General features: G+C 28.9%; 3 protein-coding genes across 5 annotated transcripts in view; 2 read left to right on the top strand and 1 right to left on the bottom strand.

Moving 5' to 3' along the window:
- Positions 1-530: 530 nt before the first annotated feature.
- Positions 531-2529, top strand: LOC117179675. Its single transcript, XM_033371697.1, has 3 exons — positions 531-650; positions 1870-1957; positions 2302-2529. Exons 2-3 carry the CDS (start codon positions 1877-1879, stop codon positions 2419-2421), a joined length of 201 nt encoding a protein of 66 aa, XP_033227588.1. The 5' UTR covers positions 531-650; positions 1870-1876; the 3' UTR covers positions 2422-2529.
- A 3100-nt stretch (positions 2530-5629) lies between these two features.
- LOC117180890 overlaps positions 5630-25864 on the bottom strand; it is a 27595-nt gene continuing 7360 nt past the window's right edge. Inside the window, exons 1-4 of one of the 3 annotated variants that reach the window (XM_033373473.1) lie at positions 9704-9774; positions 8929-9067; positions 8730-8843; positions 5630-6046 (exon numbers count right to left, since the gene is read on the bottom strand). In XM_033373473.1, coding sequence (XP_033229364.1) covers positions 6020-6046; positions 8730-8843; positions 8929-9033 — 246 coding nt within the window. In that variant the 5' untranslated portion in view covers positions 9034-9067; positions 9704-9774 and the 3' untranslated portion in view covers positions 5630-6019. Of the gene's footprint in view, positions 6047-7876; positions 8470-8729; positions 8844-8928; positions 9068-9703; positions 9775-25864 lie in introns of those variants that run through there. The other 2 variants (XM_033373471.1, XM_033373472.1) reach the window with 2 other exon arrangements.
- Positions 17098-25864, top strand: part of LOC117180891 (omega-conotoxin-like protein 1) — a 9810-nt gene continuing 1043 nt past the window's right edge. Inside the window, exons 1-2 of the mRNA XM_033373474.1 lie at positions 17098-17224; positions 23466-23622. Coding sequence (XP_033229365.1) covers positions 23500-23622 — 123 coding nt within the window. The 5' untranslated portion in view covers positions 17098-17224; positions 23466-23499. The remainder of the gene's footprint in view (positions 17225-23465; positions 23623-25864) is intronic.

Raw genomic sequence — 25864 nt, 5'->3', positions numbered from 1 at the left:
TTCATTTATTTACAAATTTGATGAATGCATGATAAGAATAATTATTAAAAAGAAAATTTGGTCGATTTGGTTATTTCAACAAAAATTTTGTTAATTCACCTATATAATATAATTATTATATGGACAACAAAATATTTAGTGGGCACAATTCAATCCTTTCATTGTAACCAAATCTTTTGGTAGATGGCGTCTTCGGTTCATTGAACAAAAAAATGTTAATGTGTTAATCTAATATTTTGTTTTATCAACCAAAACTTGTTTTATTCAATCAAATTTTCATATAGACCTAAGAAAATAGTTCATTTCAACTCAAGAATTTTTTTCTGAGTGCTCTTATTGTCAAGTGCAAAAACACGTAATCCTAAAAATCGATATATATCTGGATGAACGTAATATGTTTACCTTCGCGTGTGGTATATTCCGACTGAAGTATCGATAACGATCGGTGAACAATGACTGAGATTTTTTAAATAATGATAACAGTGAATAAGATTTTTATTGACACAAACAATGCATTTTTCGATTATTGGATATAAGATAGTATATAAGGGCAGAAGGAAACTGCTTTACAATCAGAGTTTCTGAAACTACAAGATAGTTCTACTTCCAACGACTTTCATACCATATATTTGCTGAAACTAAAATCAATAGTAAGTATCGCATTACTACTTCATTAATTAAAAATCATTTTGTTCTCTTACCTTAATTAGGTGGTTCTCTAGAAAAAACAATCCAAGTCGACTTAGACGTTGGCACAATGATCCCGAAGAAACTTTTCAAAATGTCTTTTTGCGAACCAAAGCGGATATGTGAGAGTTTTTTAAATTTCTGGATAGTCTGAAATATGTATTTTTTGGTTAGTAAAAATAGGTTTTAAACATTTTTTTGGGGCAATTTTGTGCCAAAACCTAAGTCGAGTCAAGCGGTTTTTCTAGAAAATTCTTGAAAATGAAAAAAGCTAAGAAAATGTTTAATTTTTACCATTAATTAATTAAATAAGATATTTTTAATGTCTTTATGAAATAATTTTAGCCAATTAGTACATTTCTATACCTGTGTTCTCCTTTGCTAGATGTACGTAGGATACAGGAATAATTTCATATTAGGGTGGTTGAGAAAATATTTATATTTTGTAAAGAAATCATCCGTAAGAATAATCGGTGAAGCATAAATCCATTTTAAGCATGTCAGAACAGACACTTTAACATATAAATCAGTCAAAACTGCTGACTTAATCAGACAGACACTTGAAATAACTGATTTTCACGTATAAAAGTGACGGATTTGTCTGTCATCATAAAATTGTCAAATTAATGAATTAAATCTAAAAAATTTCGATAAATTCCACCTTTTTAATAAATGATTAAAATAAAACGTAAATTAGTGATTTACACATTGAAAGTTATGGATTATATCAATTAAAAAGAATGCTTGAATAAGTGAAACTTCCTTACTATATCAGTCAAAATGAATGTTTTGTTAAAAATGTACTCTTTCCGTTAATGATTCATGATTTAAGTCGAAAATTTATTTTTTGTTGTTGAAAATTTAACAATTTTGTTAAAAATTATTGTTTTTTGTTGTCGTTGAAAATACCTCTTTTTCAGTGGAAAATTCAACTTATTGGTTGGCAATTAACGTGTTTTGTTGAAAAATTGTCTTTTTTATATAAAATTAAACTTCTTGATTAAAAATTTTACTATTTTTTGAAGATTTATTCTTTTAGTTAATTATTTATGATTTTAGTTGAAAATGCATCGTTCTGTTTTTTTTTATACTCAATTAATCTTCTTGGTTGAAAATTCAACTAATTTGTTCAAATTTAAAGTAAGTTTTTTCAAATAAGTAAAAGTAATCATTTTCTTTGAGGCACAAAATGTCGAAGCTGCTTCTGGTTCTCTGTATCGCCTTCATGGCCGTGAGTGTCATTATCGCTTGCAGACCAGCGGGTTTTCCAGTAAGTCACATAATTATTTATACAATGAACGAACATTACACGATAAAAAGCCATTGAAAAAATAGTTTATATTTTCATGGATGTCATAACACTTATTTACAAAAGATATTTCAAGATAAAGTGCAAGTATTTATTATTTAATTTTCCGAAATAATTTCGGAAAATCACGATGAACTTAAAGAATTCGTTTAAAAGTTCCGTAAATTAAAGATAAATTTAAGAAAATTCAATTCCAATAAAACAAATTCAATGGTTTTGCAAAACTTGCTTAATATTATCATATAAATAAATAAATTTTAACTCTATGTATTTCTCTAATTGTGGATATTTCTCTTTGTTTGTAGTGCTCAGCAGACAGCGACTGCTGTCCACTTCTGGGATGCAACCCTTGGGCGGGCCGTTGCACGAAAAAAATTCCAGTCGGTCCAGCCGGTGCGGCTCAGCCTGGAATCCCTGCGCAATAAACAATGGCCTGACGTTTCATTCAAATTGATAAATTTGTTCCTTAAATTAACTGTGGTACCACAATTATTAGCGTATTTAAATTACTAATAAATTAGTGTTCATTGAAATCAACGTATATTTATTCGCTACCATTATTTCCCTTTTACTAGTTCTTCAATATTCATAAAAATCATATTTTGAAAATACTTGGTCAAAAAAACAACATAAATTTTGACAAGTAAAATTTAACTTTCAGTGACCTACATGCTACATGAGTGTATCAATATAATAAAATATAGGACACTGCACATAACAATTCAATATTATTTTAATGAAAAATCATCTGGAAAGTGAATAAATAAAATATATATAGAAGACAGGTTGCTTTCCAATTATGCATTACACTACTAAAATGTAAATTTTTGAATATATAGATTTTTATTGGGTTTCAAGCTTTATAAGATGTGATAAAAAAAGCGCCAAGTTAAAATAGTGTATGACGCACTTAAAAAAATTAAAATACCGGGACTTTTCAAATAGATATTGTCTTAGTTGGTGAATAATAATTCGTGAAAACATGAGATAAACAACAGTTGAACGGGAAAATTGTAGCGTAAATCCCTGAGAAAATATAATGTTTTAAGGTACATTCACTGATGTGACTAATTAGAGATTATTATAGAGATTAGAAACGCGTAATGGAACAAAGTGCAATAGTTATTTTAAATATTTGATTATGATTTTATTTAAATTATAAAACAATTTTCTTATTATTCAAACTCAATTCTTAATTTAAATCTATTTTGCATATTGAATAATATTTCATATTTAAATTCATTTTTAAAATAAATTAATCAGAGGAAATAATATATGTGTATCTTACGTTTAAGTACAATTCAAAAAGTAATGTTTTTTATTGCCCTTTTTAAATTTTACTGAAGCCAAAATTCGTTACGCATGCAAATATTTTTTATAAATAAATAATGTAAGTAGTGAGTCAGAAGAAAGTACAGTCCCCTACTTTCTGGCAGCACGTAAAGAAGGTGCCTGCATAAATTTGTTTCGACTTTAAACGATTCTTGCTATAAATACGACTGCAATTTCACAAACAGAAGTCAGATCGTACCAGAGGATTATTCCAACTCAGGTCAGTGAAATTTGTCACAAAAGTTCTCATACCTCACTCAACGTCTAAATATTTTAGAAGTAATTCTTTACTTTGATAACATTTCTCAATTTGGTGTAAACCTGTTCGAAAATCTTTCTAGCCTAAAAGTAAAATATCAAATAACTAATTCTATTCACGTTTTGTTGAAACTGCGTATGCTAACGTATTTTCAAGCGCTAATTGATAATATAAGCGCGAAAATATTCGCAAATATTATTTTCAAAATTAATTCCAAGAGTAGTTATCAAATGGTCAAAAATAGCTATTATTGAGAATTTATCGAACACAAAAAATTGTTTAAAATATTTCTAATTTATTAATGAAACAAATTTGTTTAAAAATGTTATAATTGTAGAGTTAAGTATAGCATTTTCTTAATTAATACTATTATAATATTTAAAATCAATTAATTTAATGAATAATTTAATAAATTAATTAATTATATTGAATTGTTATTTATGTTAACTAGGAATCAATAACAATCATCACAACAATTCGAATCTATTAATATTTAATATTAGCGAAATATTTTATCGAATAACATTTCTTTTATTATAATATATTTCTTCTTGTATTACTTTGTTTAGCAATTTGGTTTTAAAACCATATTAAAAAAAGTGAAAAAAAAATTTTTCTATTTTTCAGAAAAATACGAATCTTTTTGGGAGAAATTTATAAAATTATTTACAAACAAAAAGGGGCAGCATTTAACAGAACTTCCCCCTTTCCTTTTCCAGCTCAAACAAGAAAAATCCCTTGAATGAGACTTAGTTCGCAATTATTGGTAATTTTTTCGGGTAGGAATAGCGGTATAGTGTAACATAAATTTCTCTTTTTCTTATCCAGCTCGGAAATTTATCATACAATAATTGTTAAAAGCATTTATAATTTATTATTGAACACAATTGAATCGAAGTTTCAACGTGAATTTGAAATATTTTACATTTTTCCTATTCTAATTTTTCAAAATAATTAGTTGATTGATTCAAATTAAATTAATAATATTTAATTAATATTAAAATTAACCAAAATGTAGAGAAATTTATCGAAATAATTCAAATTTATTACCATTGAAAATTAATCAAATCTTTGGCCGAATTCCATTTGTTTCAATATAATACATTTCTTCTATTTCTTTTATTTTTATCTGAAAAAATGTTTCTGTAAAACATACAATAAAGTAATTGCGAAGAAAAGGGGGTAGGGTGTAACAGAGCTTTACCGTTTCATTTTCTAGCTCGAAAAAAATTGAAATCAAATAACATTTAACAATGATGAAATCTTTGATCGATTCACAATTTTTCTTCTATTTCTTTCTGTCTTTTGTCTCCCCAGACTGATATTTTTTTCGAAATAATAAATCAATGAAAATTAAATTATTTATATTTAATCATTATTAAAAACTAATAAATGATTAGCTAAATTTCTTTTATTATAATAGATTTCTTCATATATTATTTCATTGCGATATTTAATTTTTGTTTAATTATATAAGTAAAAATTTGTTTACTGTTTTTCTATTTTTTGAAAAAAAAAAATGTTTTTGTACAAAATTTATAAAATTGATTATGAGAAAGAAAGGGGTGCTTGTGATAGAACTTCCCCTTCCCTTTTCTAGCTTGGACAAAAAAGAGTATTAACATTTAAAATTAATTAAATTAATTAAATTAAATTAATTAAATATAATCCTTGATCGAATCACATTTCTTTCAATGTAATGCATTTCTTCATACATTATTTCGTTCTGAAACTTGATTTGCCGATAAAAAATATATGATACAAATTTATAAAATCAAATATAAAGTATTATAATTTTTTGAAAAAACTAAAACGTTTGACAAAATCAGTTACGGCCTTTAAAAAAATACGGAGTGCCTTCACGCCGGGTGCTTTCCTCCAACGTTTCGCTACTGTGAACCTCACACACACTTACTATAGAAAAAGCTTTACACATTTTTTCAACTTTTTTTTTTTTGAAAAAAGGGTTTAATTATTTTTGTGTTGTTTGGAAAAAAATGCAAAACATTCTTGTCTCCCCCAACTGATATTTTACTTTTGTACTAGAAAAAAGGTTGTGTAAAAGTTTTCAATCTATTTACTCTAAAATTCGGAAGTCATCAAATGTAACAATTGCCATTTTTTATATTTTTACTCTTCTAATTTAGGGTGTAGTATAATTTATGATAGGTTGAGTAAAAGATTTTTGGATTTGAAGATTATCATAGCCGTGAATATTTATCCACTTGGTAATTATTTAGACAGAGAAAGTGTGTTATCAAATAAACAACTAACAACATACATTTATATTTATTTCTAGACATCTACTTAAATCTGTAAGTTTAACACAAATCAAGGAATAATGGCCAAACTTTTCTTATCTTTCTACATCGCATTATTTGCTGTAATCTTGGTCGCAGCACAGGATAACAGGAAACCTGAACTATGCAGTCCTATGCATGGCCACGTAAGTTCTGAAGCTTTTAATGGAAATAAAATTAATGATTAAAACATATATAATGTATAAGTTTAACATAATTTTCTTAAAATGTATAAGTAGCTAATAAATTAAATTTATCTAGGTAAAATACTGTAATAATAATAAAATAATAACAAACAAAACAATAATAAAATAATGTATAGAGAAAGAACTTTTATATTTGTTACTATAATACTTAATTATGTTTTCATAAAGAGTGAGAATATAAACTAATATAATGATTTTTTAAACATTCCCTACCAATGATTCAAATATGCAATTTTTAAGTCTGCTTTATCATACTGAGATATCACAAACAAAAGTACCTTTTATGTATACTCTAAAAAATTTAATAATTTAATAACAACAATTTGTGTGTGGGGGTGGGGGGCGGATGTGACTGTGTGTTTGTATATACATATCTTCGATATGACTTTCAGAAAAGCGCGAAGATAATTTAAACTTTATTTCTATTTACTTAATCTCCATTTTGAAATTATTCTTAAAATTTTTTATTTCATTTTGTTTCCGTTTGCAGTGTACAGACTCGTCTCAATGTTGCCGCCACTTAGTGTGCATAGGTTATAGAGCAAAGTGCATCCAAAAGGGTGGACTAATCATCCCAGGCCAAGATAAGAGACCCATTAGTCCATTTTCTCAAGATTGAGCAACAATTTAATTTTTTCACACATATTTACAAAATTTATATAATTTAATGTCGGAAGTTCAGAATTTTAAGATTATTTATATTAAATATTGTATAAAAATGTTTTCCAACAATTGGAAAACGACTTATATTTGTACTTCAGTATTTTTAAATTTATGTGACATATTTCTACAAGACAAAACATGTTAATATTTTGTTTCACTGTATTAGTATTTTGTATTTGTATTTATTGCAAAAAAAACCTAGGGCTAATAGCCCTCTAAGTAACCAGATAATACATAGCTATTCCAAATTTCTGCAAGAATTATTTAGCATTAGTTAACATGTCATAAATTATGTTCATTTTTTATGAATCACTGCATCCGCAATAGATAATATGGTTCTGATAAGGTACTAGGAAAGTCAGTTAACTGGAATTGACACTCTTCTTCGAATTAACATCAAGAGGCGAGAAATTACAATTTTACAAAATAAGTCATCTGACCTTTCTGATTTTCCCGTAATATGTCTAACATGACATAAATAAATATAAGGTGTTCCTTAAAAGATTTCTGAAATTTGTGAAAAGATTCATTATCTTGTGTCTTAGAATTGTTAAAACGAAGTATATAGGCAGACCGAAAATATTTGCGCTTCAATCACCCAATTTCGGCGAACCTAACCATCATTTGCATTTTCCCCATGTTACGTAATCGAATTTTGGTCAACGTAAACATGGTCTTTATATAAAGACCACGCATTTGATATTACTTCAATAATTATGGATTTTTGAAATAATGTGATGTAACTGTGAATTTAAAAAATATATTTTCCATGAACTTTTACTTTCGATGACCTCATATATATCTTGTGCAAATTTCGTTCTTAATTTCATATTTAGTTTCACCACGCATATTAAATGCTGTTTTATTACATAAAAAAAATTCTATTGCGATCCCAGAAAGTATGTATTATCATTCTGCATGTGATCTCATATACCTTATCAAAATTTCATCTTGAATTTAATATTTCATTTATAGTTTCACGGCGCATTAAATCCTTCTTTATTTCAGGAATAATATTCCTATACCCATATCCAGAAAGTAATTATTATAATTTTGATTTTTGAATGAAGTCATACGCAAATAAAAATTACAATAATTATTTTCTGGACATAATTCACTGTGAAACGAAATAAAATATCAAACTGAAGACGAAATTTATATAAAATATATGAGGTCATCGAAAGTTACCATAGTCTACCACGTGAACAATTATTACATGTTATTATATTCGGGAGCCTTGCAATTCGAAAAATGAATATATTGTGCTGAAATTTTGGGAAATGGTTTAATATGTATAAAGACAGTGATGTCTGGCTCAATTGAGTTTTTATTTCGCTTTGAAGATAATGCAATGTTATTAATACTATTATAGATCGAGCTCTAAAAAGCTGTTATCAATAGTGGTAAGATTCAAATTGCTTAATTTCTTAATCTAAAGAATAAAAAATAAACTTTGATATTTAATACCATCTTAAATAGGAATATAAGTTTTTTTTTGCTAATTGATGATGTATATCTAAGAAACTAATGTGATTTAAAAAGGTGACTCAAGAGCATTACGCACTTTGGGAATAACATTACTTTAACTTTTGAGGATGATAATTGTGCAGATAAATATTACATTTTTATTTTTTGATGATAAATCTAAATCGCTAAAGGTTTGAAGAAATTCGAACTACATTTCGACTGCTAAATTCAATATTCAATCCAGTTCTGGTAAGTCCGTGTAGAGACCATGTAGACAAAAAAAGTAACATCAAAATTATTTTTACATTCCCCTGGTCAAAAACTGAACATAAAAAATAAAAATTGTTTTTTGTTTTTTAATTTTATCACCAAAAGTTGAAATATCAAAATCAATAAAAAAGAACATGATCCATATGCAGAGCTACTACCTTATTTTTTCCACGTGCAAATATAAAACTGATATGAAAAATATTATTTATTATTTAATCATGTAAATCCGGGCTTACAGGCCTACTATCTCCTGGAATTAACTGTCCGGGTGAAAGTGCTATACACTTTGCAGCGTAACCCAGACATATTAAGTTACGACAACAGCCAAACGGTCCAAATGATGATTGGCACTAAAACATTATAATTATACAAAAATAATATTTTCGATAATTGATATATAATAACATTAAAAATAAAATTAAATTAAAAACTTACATAACCGAATAAAGGGGAACATAGGGGTTTCTGTTCATTTTCTTCTCCTGCTACAGTGGTAGCAACAATAAAGGCAAGACAAAGCAGTAATAATATTTTTGCCATTCTATTTAGCAGAAATACAAAAATATTTATATTTCTGAAAAAAGTACAAATTTTCTTATCAATTTCTGGCAATTGTACAATGTTCGTAGGACTATGATATGTTAGTTCTGGTATGGTTAATTTCACATTTTAAAAAATTATAAGAAAAAATGAAATCATATTCAACTAAAATCTTCGAAATCTGCATAAACACTAAACTGAAAATTGTTGCTTTATAAGGAAAAAATAGTATTGCAAAGTATTTTCATATAGTTTCTCTTTATTTATTTTTTTATTTCATGAATATTTACGGCAACTTTTGAATCTAGGTTTGTCTAAGCCCTGTGAAACGAATGAAAATGATACCATGTGTAACTTGATTATGCGTTATAGCTTTATTATTTTTTTCTACACGCGTACGTTCCCTCCACTGAAAGTAATTACTTTCAACTTTTCATATAAAAAATATTTTTGTTGGCGCTCTAATTGAGATTCTTTGTAAGCTACAGGGAATAATTGATCAGTAAAACTATTTCAAATGATGTCATTCTACCTCCATAATTTTGGTATTCTTGAAATTTATTTTGGTAAAACGGGAATCAATGTTCAATGCTTAACATTAACATGTAAAGATTTACATTTCAAGACAAAGAGAGTAACTAGGTTAAACAATAAGGCCACTTTTACGAACCTGTGATATTAGATTGCTGGTCAGAAAATAAACTGATCTCTTAATTGTGATTGGGCTACTATTTATACCGATAGACAGCAAAACACCCAGTTAAACATTTACAATCTTATTTGCGGTCATTCAGTACACGTGACAATCTTCAATTTAGATTTCTTATTTCTTTTTATCAATTACCAATACTTATCCCTTATCATCAATTTATTAATCGTCATTATAAGCTTGCAACATACCACAGAAATTTCATTTTGAAATTTCATTCCATATGATATGGATACATATAATTTTGAAAGTTCGGCAAATGAAATAAAAGCCATCAACAATAATTGAATATGAAGCAGACGTATTTCCATTGTTATGTTTTTATAAATAAACAATGAATGTACGTGTCCTATTAAAAAATGATCGAAGGAAAATTTGTAGATCTAATTTAGAGCAATAATTTTGTTATCAAACGTGTTATTGAATCTTGTATCGTTTTTAGAAAAATCTGGTTTATTTATTGTCATTGTTATTTTTCACGATTAAAACATACAATATGCGTTCTAGCGTAAAATAGTTCAAAGAATATTTTTAAATATAATATACGCGAATAATATCGTTACTTAAAATTGTATTCTATTTTGTGTCATTTTTTCCAAAAACTTATCCAAAAATTTTGTTTTTTATATTAAATGTATTTTTACGATTAAAACAAAAACTACGCATTCTGTCAAAAAATGATTAAGAAAGCATTTGTAAATATTTTTCTTTTTTTTTGGTGTAGAACTTGTGTCTACTCTTTTTTTTGTGTATCTCAAGTCGGTTTTCCAAAAATATAATCTTTTATTTTTTAGTATTTTTGCAAATCGATCAACCAGGGCGTGCCCCCCGGACCTTAAAAAAGCAAAAAAAGTGAAAAGTAGTCAAAATTAACTGCTATTGTGTTGAAATTATTCCTTGCAAATTCCTTACTAGATAAATCAACTTTAACTTACAAAAAGTGAATCACAGGTACTTATTTATTTCAATCTTTCGGAAAGCAAGTTTTTCCTATTTTAAATTTAATATAAATTGCAAACTCACGGAGCACGGGTTAATGTTGACCAATTTAGAAAAAAATGCATGGAATTTCTTTTTCCGTAAAATGAACAAATTGGGGGTGATCGATCAAGAAAATAGCAAAAGCTTATTTTTATGAATAAATTTGAATCACCCCAACGTACCCCCAATTTAATACAACACAGAAAAAGTTTTGTCTTACGTTGCCCTGTTTTTAAAGAAGACCATTCATTCAGTTAACTCTCTAAATCTAAATCAGTGAAATTTCACTGATTGTCAGTGAAATTTCACGGATTCAAATAGCTAGATATGGGTCCCTGCCAATCAGTGAAAGGCTACTTATTGATTCAGTGAAAAAACCACTTTTGAGGGTTGGCAGCACTGCACCATGTCAATTTAGCAATCATAATAAAATAATATTTTATTACAGTCAATCAAAGAATCATAGAAAAAAAACCATAAATAAAAACCCATAAATATGATCAAATATTAAAAAATGTAAAAAGTTCCGATTCATTTAAATAAAAAACAACCTCACATGCTACTTTCAATTCAATATTGGACTGTCATGTGCAAACCCGTTAAGTAAGTAAAAGAGTAACAACAACGCTTAACTTAAAAATTAAGAGCTTATGTTTCACATGATTTACTCTGGTGTTACTGAACTGATTAATCACTGATTAATCAGTACTAACTACTATTTCAGTTAGTGAATTTTTGACTAATTCATATTTAGAGAGAACGGAACTCTCTGTGCGATGAAACCCCGGGAAAAAGTCACGATATTTATGAAGAATACCGTCAAAAAATATTATTAAGTATTATCGTAATTTAATTCATATCAAATCACTCCCTGCTGAATTATACCATTATTATTTGATATACTTTCTAATAATTAGTGTTAAATTTACATTTAGTAGAAGAAATATAAATATTAAAAATCATGCTTCAAGATATTTATAAATATATACAGAAATCTAAGTGAGTGCCTAATTTAAATAAAAATTCATTTTCAAAATATATTTGCCATAAAGCCGAAACTTTTTAATTCAGTAACCTCGGAATTCTCGGAGTAATTCGGAATTCGTAACTCATCTTGGTTGGATCAAAATTCTACTATTTGGTTGAACATTTAATTATTTTGCGGAAAATACAATTATTTTGTTAAAAAGTTATCTTTTTCGGTAAAAACTTGATCTACTTGGTTGAAAGTTTAACTTCAATGTTAAAAATTCATTTTGTTGTAATTGAAAGTTTCACCTCTACGGCTAAAAATATAACTATTCCGTTTTTTGTTTGAAAAATGATCATTTTAAGTTCAAATGCAACTATAGTGAAACTCCAAACTAGGCGTGGCTAAATAGGAGCGACTTGGCATTAGAGGCCGTAACCAAACGGCCTACAAGTGTAAGTGCGTCACGAAGCACCGACAGTTCATTCGAAGCGGGAGACATAGGCGAATTAGCACGATGACCTCACGTCGAGAATTAGTTATAGGAGCAATGTTCATGAAAAATAGCAGTGTATATCAATTCATTTTGATCACAAATTTAATAATACGGTTTAAAATTAATTATTTGCTACAAGATTACTTGTTAATATTTCATTACAATTCAAATTACTTCTGAATTAGTGGCGCTGTCGTTGATACCTAATAGGCTTTACGCTTCGACAAAGAATAGATAGTGATAGAGGGAAAGAGAGGTGAGAGAGAAATAGAGAGATTAGGAAGAGAGGTCCAATCAGGTCAGACGTCGATGTCCCACTGTAGTGTTTTAAATCGCAAACTGTCATATCTTGGACAGTCTAATATTTATAAAAGTAAGTGATTTTCTGTTAAATCATCTCTTCGTACCTCTGATTATGAAACTGCGTCACATGCGCGATTACGTAGAATTGCGTGCTTCCGGCTTCCCCACTTGAAGTTTTGACGTCCAGTGTTTCCCGAAAATAGTCATGTTTTTTTATATACTGCTGTCTCAGAAGAGTTTAGTTGCGGGGGCGAAATATTTTTTACCAAGGAGTAAAATCCACCGGAAATGGTTCATACAGCCCTGACTTTTTGCATCCGGAGCGTACTCAGTCGGTTATATTCCCACCCACCGCAAGGCCCAAAATTGGCACAGTACCGAGGTTTCACTGTATTTAAACGTACCCACGTCTAGAGACATGAGCTAAATAACACTTTTAAAAATAAAGAATCTGTACATGTTTTCTTTCTTGTATCCCGCGTGCCCACTGTCACAAAGTTTTTTAGAATAAATCTGCTATTGTTTTAAAGAGATAATAATGAGCTTTTACTAAAAAGTTCTGGTTCAAAGAACCAGTAAATTGACCTCAAATTATTTTCTCAGTAAAAATTACAACTCTCGTATTTTATGTGTTAAATTAAATCATTAATATTTAACAATCAAAATCTGTACAAAATTTAGCACTTCAACTTTAACTTTGTTATTTTATTTATCTTATAAAATTTATTTGTTATATATTTTTATTTTAATGATACCAAAAATTTAACACAAGTGATTCTAAATTATCAATACTCATATCATTTAACCTCCCGCTGTCTGAAGAACGTCAATGTCAGTTTGTTTGTGTGAGTCTAGCAACAAGAAGAAATGGACAGTGTATCCTGGGCCATGGAGTTAGTTTTTGGTCAATTTGGAAATCTTTTTTTATCGCGTTTCTTATTATTTTTTGTATGTTTATATGTAAAGAAATACAGAAATTATATTATTAGATCCATATTCTGTATTATAACATTTTTAAACTAAAAAAACTTGTTTTTATTAGTAATTTTGCTTTCCTGAATATCTCTGAATCTCCCTGAAATTCCTCAATTTTTAGTCATTTAATTAATAATACTTTTTTCAGCCACGGCTACGAAGTTTTTTCTTTTTAAAGTTTTGTTTTGAGTACTATAAACGTGTGAAGTGTTTTTTCATAAAATTCATTTTTTAATCAAATATTTATTTTTTAGTTATTCTCACATTCATCGTTGCGCCCTGCGCAAAAACTGCATATCAAATCAAATCATAATTACATTGAAACTCTTCTATAGCGGCGATTTTGGGGCTGACGGTGAGTGGGAAATAACTCATGATAGCCCGCTTAGCTTTTGTTTGTCCACGCATGAATGCTCGCCTGAGTGACAACTGCATACGCCACGCACACCGTGAAGCTCCTTTTACACGTACTTGCCGCGCGGCGTCAATTCTCAGAAGGGGTATAGAATGAAGGGTTATTGAAGAGTTTCACTGTATTAAAAATCTTTAACTCTTTTTTGGATAAACAAGTTTTGTCTATTTTTTTTTCCGTAGCTTGTGTCGCTAGTTCAAAAAAAAATTTTTTGTTCTTTTTTACGACAAAAACAAAAACTACACATCCTATCGAAAAGCAATTTATGACAAATTTGTAGACCCTTTCAGGGCGCACAATTTGAGATGATTAATTTTTTTCGTATCTTGCATAGTTTGACCTCAAAATGGAGGGACCCGTTCATTTTTCGGAACGGATAAAATTTAAGAAAGGTGTAATTTCAGAATGGGTTATAATAGATAATGGTAAAATTTAGGAATACCAGAAATTCGGAAAAAGGAATAAATCAGAAATCCAAAACTCTGAGTAGTATTTATTCGGAAACCAAAGAAGCGGAATGGGTAAAAATTCGGAAACGTTAAAATTAGGAGGGTGAACAATTAGGAATAAGTAAAAATATGGAGAGGAAAAATTCGGAATAGTAAATAAATCTTGCTATTAGCAGGTCTATAGTTTTTTTTATTTATGGTAGCATGCACATATTTATCACAGTAAATTTGAATAGCATATCATACTAAATTTATGATATACATCACTTTAAAATTTTCACGAAAAATAATTATTTTTTATCATTATATAATTCAAAAACAATTTTCAATGTACAACATAAATTTATTATGATATGATATTTAAATTCACTACGATAAACATTTGTTTGCTACCATAAATAAACAATTATACACCTGCTAATAGGTATATTTATTAACAATTCCGAATTTTTGTACTTTCCGAATTTTTCCTCTCCGTATATTTAAATATTCCTAATTTTTCACCTTCCTAATTTTAACGCTTTTGAATTTTCACCCATTCCGCTTCTTTGGTTTCCGAAGAAATACCTTTCAGAGTTTTAGATTTCCGACTTATTGCTCTTTCCTACTTTTTGCTATTCCTAAGTTTTACCATTATGTATTATAACCTATTCTGAAATTTTACCTTTCTTAATTTTTACCGTTCCGAAAAATGAACGGGTCCCAAAATGGAATTCTTGAATTTTTATTTCTTTTGTACGATAAAAATTTGATTTTTCCATTTTTCGACAAAATTGAAAAAATTGTTATGACAATCTTTTAGAACGTTCAAAAATAAACGTTTTTCTTCTCTTGACTTTTTTTCATATCATGCGTTTTTTGGTATAAAATGTTCAGTTAAGTTTTTTTTTTTTTTTTTTTTTTTTTTGAAAATGCTATAACTCTATAATTTTCTTTTTATCAAAAAAACTCATTGGGATAAATGGTTTAAGTTTCCGAGTACTATAAATCACCGTACATAGAATTTTTAAATCTTGAAAAAAATGGCTTCAACATTTTTAAAATGTGCTCACTTTTTGAATTTTCATCCAAAATAGCTAATTTACGAGCTCGTTCTTTCCTTTTATGTCTTCAACAAGTTTGCCAGAGCAGAATCCAATCTGATCAATCTTTCGACAGTTATCGTGCTTACAGGATACAGACTACAAATTACAGACAGACACCTTCGTCAAGATCGTTTTTTCTGACTCCGGGGGCCTCAAACGTGGAGATTTGATGAAAACCGACAAAGTGAAATTTTACATAAAACCAATACCTTCTCATTATGATGAGAACGTAATAATGTTGACAAAAATTTAGCGAACTTAGAAGTGCCACCTGGACCACTGCGTTAGTGAAATTCACCCTGTACCACCTAGGATTAAATAAAAATTCTCTGTGTCTGACTGGCCTCTGCTACGGAGTTGCAACGAACTCCCTGGAAAATGCAAACATCAAGAGTTTGATAAATACTATTTTAAATATTGAGCTAAATCTTTTCAGAAAACTTCTTTGAACCTTTCTGAAAAACTTTCTCACTGACAGTTTTCGATTACTCCACAATCGCTCGACTCCCGAAACGATCGAAATTGTTTGTGCACGAAGTGCGCAACGCATCAGAAAAAAATAATTAACTTATATGCTAACCAACATTTTGAACTTTAGCCAACGTCATCGGTCGCAGAAGGTAGCAGTGCATACTTCTAAATTTTTTGTTAAGAAATTTAAAAAAGTTCCGACTTCGTCGCAAGTTGAAGTGAAAAATTCGAAATATTTTAAAGAGATGAAAAAACAGTTTTTTATCAATAATTCAGAAACTAAAAAAGTTAAAACTTTTTCTATTGCGAGAAAAACATGCATAATTAAATTTACAATGCAGGTAGGTATTTAAACAAATAAAATTTGCAACTTTATTCTCAACTGCACAGGGGCCTCCCCACTACAGCAACGGAATTCTATACCTCCTTTTTCCATCCGGAGCCTCAATAGCTGCTACGGTGGTTTTGTGGCCCGCGGGGGCAAGACAGGGTTGCTTAATTACGCTTGAAACACAAGCACCGTAGCGACAGAGGGACAGTACGCGAGTACTCACGCGCGTGTATTGCGTGATATTAGGAAATCGTTCACACGCTACTGATTGCTTCCATTCTGAGCTAGCGACATTGTGTTCGTTTCAAGTCAAGGACATTTAGGAGCATTTCGGAAACCGCACTTAAATGAGATTCCCAGTGTATTATGGTCTATTATTTTAAATAATTAAGACGCTAGGATTCATTATTATTTACGCATTAAAAAAATTATAATTGTACCTATTATATAACTGATATCAATTTATTATAACATTACTGCTATAATTCAATTAAAAGAAAATGTTTTTTGATACATTTCTTAAAAAGAAACCGTTTTTGAGAATACACTGCATTCAATGATTATTTCATCAATTATGAAATTATGTTCTTTACTTTAATATGTTGTGTTAAAATTATTTTGTTCTGAATTTACTTCTGTAATTCTTGTATAAGTTGAAACCGTGATTTATGCACGGTCCCTAACGTGTCAGATGGAAATATTATGTATAGTGGAAAAAATTCTGTATAAGCTGTTGATCAATTTTCAGCCTGGGGCACATGGAAGTATTATTTCAAATAAAGTTTATTTATCGTTCTAAGTACATCTACGAAGAAGGCAAAAGTGACTCTGCGATGAGTACGTCATGCATATATCACGTATACTTATGCAGAAAAAGATTTACTCAGATGAGTGTAAACGAACTATAGCAGCATTATATATATAAGCATGATATACCAAGAGAAGTCAGTCAGTCTGTTCCGAACTACCGGGGATATCGAACAAATCGAGTGAAAGCTTCACGTGAATAGTGAGTAATCAATATTCATCCATCAAGTGTATTTCTTTGAACTTGGCGTGTCACGATTTATCGTTATATGTAATCTCATAGTTCATTTTCATCGTGCATATCCCGATACTTAATTTAGTAGGCACTAATACTACTGCAAGCATTAAGAGTTCCCAGAGGTACAGTTTGATTACAAGTTTTTAAAAAGTCCCCTGTTTACGAATATCTTGGTTATTTTTTTCGAAATCGTTTTCAAATAAATGTTTAAAACAAAATTAACATTTTTTGCACAAATGTATCTCAAAATCTATTAATCAGAAAAAATGTTTAACTTTTCCTTTTCCTACTTCGAGGCTGGATCTCTTGAAAGAAAAAATAAATTTTTCGACAAAAATAAAGCTTATCTCAATAATTTGTATTAGAAAATATTTATTTTAAAGCCGAAATTGCGAAGACTTGTCATTTGTTAATCAAAAATATGAAGGCCGAATGGTCTCGTCTTTTTCACTAACACTGTTGCAAAACACATACCTGCTATCAATAACACTGTTCATAAACGCTCTTGGTTAATTATTTTTAAGGATTAAAAATGTATTAATAAAATATAACAATAAACAAAATTGACGTACATTTTTTTTGGTCAATCTTTAGCATAGAATCAAATTTGGTCTCTCTTAACATTTTATCGCACAATGAGCCATTATTTATTCACAGATTTATTAATGATGTATTTTTTATTAACATAGACTTTCTTAAAGCCAGAATTTTGAATTTGTTTTCAAAAACTTTTTTTTGTTATATTACTTTTACCGTGCGCATTATATTTTTTTTGTAATTTTGTTGATTATTATTGATGCGAAATAAATCTGGTTACTTTCTTGATATTTTCTCGTATAACCACCCATTATTTATTTAAAGTCGTATAAACAATATATTTTTTTAAATGCGCTACCCTACAAGCCTCAGTTTTGAAGTTACTCTGGATAATTTTTTTTTTGTAACGTTACTTTTACCGTGAACAGCATCATGATCTTGGGGAGAATTTTAAATACCTGCTGCTCATTGTTTATGTCTATTGTTATTATTAAAAAAACCTCATCAATTGTCTATTTTTTAAAATCTGTTTTTCATATTTTCCGCACAAGAAATCTTTTTACTTGCTTCACATTTTCTTGTATAACGAACTATTATTTCTTCATAGACATAAACAATTCATGGTGGCTTGCAGGGTAGCGTATATTTATAAAAAATATATTGTTAATGTGGCTATGAATGAACAATGGCTCCTCGCATTAAAAACAATAATAACAATAAGGATCTGGTATTCAAAGTGCTAACTAATATAATTGTATTGTTTAAGGTCACAGTAACGTAGTAGAAACAGCTTATTGCAAATAACTTAAAAAATGTGTCTATCAGGGGAACGTAGATTTATTAAAAGATATTGCATAGGGCTATTAATAAATAAAGGCTCTTCATATAAGATAATGTGAAGAGAGTTATAAGTTTTATTTTTTGCTGAAGTTGAACAACAAAATTTAACAAAAAGAAATCAATCCTATTATTTCAAAGTTTTTGTTAATAACAATAGTTGTAGCAAAAAATTGAAAACTATGGCTTTTAGGGGAGCTTATGTTTATAAAAAATATACTATTTATAAAGCCTCAAATATTTAATGGCTCGTCGTAAGAGAAAATATCAAAAGAGTAAAAAGTTGTATGTTGTGCTAAATACTGACAAAAATGCTTAAAAAATACATTCTAATAATTATTGAGGGTTTTTATTCATAACAATTGCTATAAACAGTAAAACAAGAGAGTTTATGAAAAAAATAATGTTGTTAATGATCTGTATAGTTTTTGTAAGATTTTCAGTGAAAATTAAGACACTGTTTAGCCTCGATGATTATTGATTAACAAATAAAAATTGACGATTTTCTCCTATAGATAGACATTTTTTAGCAACAATTAGAGGTATCGGTTTATATTCGAATGGGTTTAGAAATTTACGTCAGTACTATATAATCAAATCTTTAAAGAAAAATTTGTAAACAAAAACTAATCACGATTTCGAAAAAATAACCGAGATATTCATAATCAAAGGACTTTTTTGACCTTTGAACCAAATGTATCTCTGATACCTCTTAGTGCATACAGAAGGCTTAGTTGTGACTGAATGATTACCGAAAATTCCAATTCAGATTCTATTTTTATCAGTTTACAACCCAATAAAATTTTATTATCTTGTAATAAAGAACAGTGGCTAAGAAAGCGGCGAATTGGGTACATAATAAGCGTCAATGTAAATTCGCTGTATTTTTCTCATAAAAAAATCCGTATTTGTGTATCATCTAAAAATTCTAAAATTCAAATTTGGGTATAATTTGAAAATATAAAAACAAAGTTATTTATAAATAATGGTTTTGTTGACCGGAGTTTAATTCTCGTGATTAATTATCCTCTTCTATTTTCAGTAAACTGTTCCGCAAAGGAGATAGTGTGTGGAGAACTGACTTCATTTTCTGATTCAGTACATTCAATATTCTTTTTCTAAACAAGTTAATTTTATTCAAGATCATAAAACTGCATGCTATCATTCATGAAATAATCCTTATGAAAACCCTGCTAAAATCCTTTACAATATAAGGTTATTTTCAAGTCTAGTATAACTTTTACTGAATATTATTAAAATGTTAATAAAATTCAAGCTAAAATTTAAATATACTCAGACAAACAAAGTCGTGTGAGCAATAAAATCATCACAATTTTATGGATCTAAGTATTTTCAAGTCGCAATCACGTACGCAGAGCAGGTTCCTCGAAAAGCATAATGTAGCCTTACGATGACGCCCTTGACCAGCAGCATTGAATAAAATGACTGGTTTTCAATCGCTCGAGATGGATAAAATTCTGAGTCACTCACAAACACTTGTTAATTACTTTAGCTGAAGATAAAAGAGACCAATGTGATTACATCACGATACAAATGGGAATTTCCTGTTCCTGTTCAACCTTTTACGAAAAACAAAGGAACTTGTACGAAGTTTACAAAAGTAAATGAGAGGGCTACTTTTGGAATTGAATATCTGAAAGCTGTCACAATTTATTTTACCTCCAATGTAAATCTGAATTCTATTTCCGTTATTTTAATGTCTTAAAAAGTTGATGTCTTATACTTTCAACTCGAAATGGCTTTAAATATGCAAGATTCAACATTGGCATTTTTATATTTGGATACTTCTATTTTTAATTCTTCAAACTTGTTTATTTCTTCAAGATATTATAATCTTGAGGCAGATGAACTTTTCCCTCGTTCTACTGTTCTTAATGTTCATTTTATTAAAATTAATTTGACCTAATAACAGTATGCCCTAATTTCTATTCTGCTGAATTGCCGTTGGGCATATTTTTTCTTTCTCCGCATTAACATTTGCCCCATATCATTATTGGAGGTAAGTGTTATTTTCCTGAATTACAGCTTGTCAATATCTTAATTTTTTGAACAGTTTTTTTTCTAATTTTCATGTTTCCGAATTACCATTTGTTTTGATCTTAATTTTTCTGAATTAGTGCAACGCAGAAATTTTATTTTTTACAATTAACATGGGTCTCATTTATATTTGCCTATTATTTTAAGACTAGATGTGACAAATGAAAATTATGACAAATGATGTTTCGCAAAAATAAAAATAGCATTTGGATGTATTATTTTATAAGGGAAATAAACGAACGCGTGTTTCACAGTATAATACAATTTTTTCATTTGTCACGCAATCATTCGCAAATTACCTGGGAAATCTGAAAAATGTACAGGAATTTTTTGCCAAAAATGCAGCTCCTTGCCAATGAGAATGCAATTTTTTATACGAGTTGAAAATTATTTTTCTTTCAATTGATTAAAAAATTTCTTGTGAAGAAATAGATGGTTAAATTTATTACGTGTCTCTTGAGTTTCGTTTTTGGATACATGTTAGAGGAAAAATTACAAAAAAATATCGCTTACTCTTTTGTGATCAGCGCCGGATTTACCAAGGGGCACGGTAAGGCTAGTGCCCCAAGCTCCAGGGGACCAAGGGGCCCCTGACCCAGAAAATTACGTACGTTACAGCAAAATTGGGATTTTCTCTGCCCTTAAGAGGGCCCCTTCGAGGTTTAGCCCCAGGTCCCAAAAAATGTTAATCCGGCGCTGTTTGTGATATCTTGCATTGTTTAGGAGAAATAAAGTATATATAAGAAAAAATAAATAAGGCAGAATTTTGCTGAAAATCGCAGGCACTTTTAAACAATGCAAAAATTGAAATTTGTACACATATTAATTTCAATAGAAAAATTCTTCTATTACTGAAATGTTATCTTTCTCAAAAACTTTTAGTTTGATAAGCGTTTGAATTTATTTTTTAAGCTGTTTTAACATCTATTAAAAATAAAAAATAAAAAATCGACATTTCAAAATTTGATTTCATTTCAAATTCATTTAATTTTTCTTTAAATTATAGTTACCATTGAAGTTGGAAATTAATTCGAAATTAATTTGAGGAACACGTCCTGACAAAAAATTAGTTCAGTTTATTCTGGGGGCTGTTTTAACATTAGCTACAGTTAATTAAGGTCCAATTGAAACATGACTATTTAATATTTTTAAGAGGCTGTATTTTCAGAATTTATTTACAAACGCAATAGTACATATATACGAAAAATCTCTTGTTCTCACATTTATCGTGAATTGATTTTCAACTCTAATAGTAAAAAAATTCCTGCGGGTTTTTTTGGTTGGAAATGTCGTATATCTTGTTTTAATGTTTTAAAGATGTCAAAACGAACTTTAATAAAAATGTTAAAACTTTTCTCGGGAGAAACCGCATCCTGCAAAATTTTAAAGTTACTTTTCGTCCCAATATACCACATAAAATACTGGGGTTTTTATCAAAATTAATTTTTGGTTCCTAAGCAGCTGCAACAAAAAGAAACTTTCTTGCCAAAAAAGAACCCAAAACGAAGATTTTTTAAAAAGGAGCCTTCAATTGGATCTCTAAAGGAACTCAATTTTAATAGAGACTTTTTCTAAATAACCTATTATTATCCTTGCTCACTTGGACATTTTATCTAGTTTATAACACAAGATTTATTTTAAAGCTTACATGTGCTTTATATATTTTATATTTATATAAGATATAATATATTTATTTATTTTTATTTTTATATATTTGTTTAATAATTTATTAAATATATTCGTATAAGATATAATTTAATTAAGAGAATAAATTTTTTAAATAATATCGCAATAAGAATAGATAGAATGACTTGATAAATATTATTTGCAGGTTTGTGTTTTATTGTTGACTACATGGTTTTAGTACTTTTAATCCCTAACTTAATTTTAATTTATAAATTATGCCAAATGAAAATGATATGATAATCTTAAAAAATAAAAATTAGGAGAAAGTTTTTTATATTTTACCAGAACAAAAAAAACTGTTCTTCTCAAGTCATTGGTGGATAACCGTAAATCGATTTCTATCTTCCCAACGCGACTTTGCAAGCGGTTGTGGTCTGTGAATTCACCTTCATGTTGCGTTGATTCAAGTTTCCAAAGCAACTCTTTTTAGTTTCTATGGAAGTTCAAGTTCTACAAGAATAAAAACTTTAATGCAAGTCCCAACTTCAGTAAACTTCAAGTTATTTCTATGTTCAACACAAAAATCTCCCCTAGTTTTAGTTTCTAGAAAATATTGATTTCCCTGCTTGAATGTTTAGGGTATGTTGAAACAACACCTAAGCATCTTGTATACACAAAATAGTGAATCTGTCAAGTTTGCGAGTACAATAGTTTTTTTGCAATAGTATTAATGTACAAAATGTCAAGTATATACTTAAATCTAAAAATCAGTTTTTGAGAATGATATAATTTCAATAATAGACGAATTTTTCTATTGAAATACATGGACAGTTTGGCAATAGTTTGAGTAAAAACAGAAAAATAGAAAGTAGTGTAAATTGTTATTCTGTCAAATAAACATTTAGAAAAGTAGACTCTGGGGAACATTCATGCGCCTTTTAAATATTCTGCCTTCTCAGTTTTAATTTAAACATAAATAAGTGTGAACGATAAAATTCACATGAAAGTGTGCTAACAATAAAATCAAAGATTGTCATAGCAAGACTCTCGTGATATAAAACCCGTAACACCTTGGATTTAATGTGGGAGGGGATGTAGGAAGTTCCCTCGCTATACTTTTCTGAAATTGCACTCTTTATGTTTTCAGGACCATTTGCACTCAACTATTACGAGCAAGCGAGATGTCGAAGTTTGTACTCTTCTGTATTGTTGCCTGCTTGGCGGTTACTGTTATCTCAGGTCGCAGCACCAATAGCCGTGATGATAGGATTCAAAAATTCGGATGCAGTCAACATGGTGACCCCGTGAGTAATGGTTCATCATAATATTTGAGGCTACAATAAATTGTAGTTTTGAATCTTAAAATACGTACATATCAGTCTTATATAAAGTACTAAGAAGTAATGTTAATCTGAATCGATTAAACTTCTTTGAATTTCTGGCAACTGCGTAATATCATTTTTATTGACCTTAGCTATCGCGGCTGATGAATGTTAATCCGGTTTATATAATTGGTTCGTACTGATAAACATGAATGTTCATTGATGCTACAATTTTTTAAATAGTTATTTATTATTATAAAGATCCGGATATGAATTTACTGCGATTACGTGACACGCATTGTTTTTCATATTTCCCCAATAATTTTCGATTTTATCGTACCTTGTTTTTGAATGGAATTATTCCTCTCAAATATTTTAATTTAATACAGGAAAAACGATCTGCGGCTGAATGGTAATTTCGGTTTATACATACGGTTTGATGATGAAGCTTTTCGACATATAATTAATCGTGGAAATAAATTAGCATCATTCAAATACTTGATACCACACTGTCAACAACTAAATAAATTACAAATAACAGATCATTGACTGGATTGCATGAAACAACACGCGTCGCTTGCCAAAGGTTATTCATGTTGCAGTTCGTTTTAAGGTCACGGGCAATGATATATGTATATTATATTTTTCCCGCATCTCTCTCCCTCCCCCCCCCCTCTCTCTCTCTCTCTGAGTTTATTAGGTCGCAATGAAAATTCTGAAATTAATTGAATCGTTTGAACAGATTAAAAAAACTGGTAGGTTGACAACCATAAAAGTAAAAAAAATCGAAATTGAAACCGGGAAAGCTAACTAGTATTAAGACCAATCAATATAATTTTATACGTACAACAAAATTAAATAAAGGAATAATTTACAACCGATTTAGTAAATTATTTTGTTGTTGTGAAGGTGGATAAATCAATGTAATAAACATTCTGCAAAACAGTAGATTGCACTAAAGCGCATCTAATAATCTATAATGAAAATTTAGATTGACTTAATACCTTTTAGCTTTTCCTAATTTTATAAATGTTAATGATATTATCTTCAATTGTTAAATACACCCAGAAAAAAGTTCTTATTAAATTGAAAAAAAACATTTTTTTGACTAGGTTCTTTTGATTCAACAGAAAAAATATTTTTATATTAAAAGAAAATTTATATGATTTTAATAAATGACGTCACGTAATTTCTTTAATTTAAATAAATTATTTGTTTGAATGATTTGTTTGATTTAAAACAAAATTTACTAGGAAAAATGAAAGAAATCATTTTTTTAGGGTCAGTAATTTAAAAGAAGAAAATTATTTCTTTGAATCAAAGAAAGATTTTCTTAATCCACATTACCAATGCGCCATGATATTGCGCAGAACAAATCACTTTCATTATTTTACGTTAACGTGTCTTTCGGAACACGTGTTGTCAAATTTTTCCGAAGAGGCGGAAGCTACGCTGCCGTACATACTAAAAAGATACATAAGTAACATTGCCGCTTAGGGTCATTCTCTTAAACTTGGTAATGAAAAAGTCGACCGAAACATCAATATCATCATGTATCTTTTTAGTTTGTACGGCAGTACGGCTCTTGGTAAGAATTTAAATCGCCAAAATGTGTGTTAATAAGTGCGCGACATCCTTGCATCGTAGGGATTTGCAGAAAGTGTAGCAGCTTTCTACCGTGTAAATAAATACTTTTATACATCATGACCTAACCTCGTTTTTATGTAAATTTTTTCACTTTTGTGCACAATTTCGTCACAATTTATCCTTTTACCTTAAATTTTCGTAAGGAATTGTAAATTAGGGAAGAATAAAATTAATTTGCACACAGAAAATATTAAAATAAACTTTTTTCCTCAGGTTATTCTTATTGGATTCAAATGAAATCTATATTCATAGATATACGAGTATATTCTATGTTCTCTTTTTTTCAACCAAAACAGTTATTTTATTTAAAGAAATGTCAAGGTCAAATAAAAAATCATATTTCTTTGATTTTAAGAAATGTTTCATCTGAAGCAATCAAATATTTGTTCAATTCAAAGAAATATTCGGTTTGAAGGAACAAAATATTTCTTTAATTTAAATAAATTTTCCGTTTAAATTAACGAAATATGTCATTAAATCTAATAAAAAAAAGGTAACAACAAAATTTCTTTGATTTAAAGAAAGTTTCTTTGACTCAACAAAACTTTTCTCTCTCTCTCTCTCTCTCTCTCTCTCT

The sequence above is a fragment of the Belonocnema kinseyi genome, chromosome 9, assembly GCF_010883055.1.
Source record: "Belonocnema kinseyi isolate 2016_QV_RU_SX_M_011 chromosome 9, B_treatae_v1, whole genome shotgun sequence".
NCBI classification, from domain to species: Eukaryota; Metazoa; Arthropoda; class Insecta; order Hymenoptera; family Cynipidae; genus Belonocnema; species Belonocnema kinseyi.
Note: the sequence above shows the minus strand (reverse complement) of the source record. Positions and strands in the feature narration are given on the sequence as shown.

Bases quoted from the DNA above. Each gene is read 5' to 3' on its own strand.
- LOC117179675 (XM_033371697.1), top strand. From the start codon at position 1,877: ATGTCGAAGCTGCTTCTGGTTCTCTGTATCGCCTTCATGGCCGTGAGT. The intron at 1,958-2,301 runs GTAAGTCACATA...CTTTGTTTGTAG, and splicing joins GCAGACCAGCGGGTTTTCCA to TGCTCAGCAGACAGCGACTG.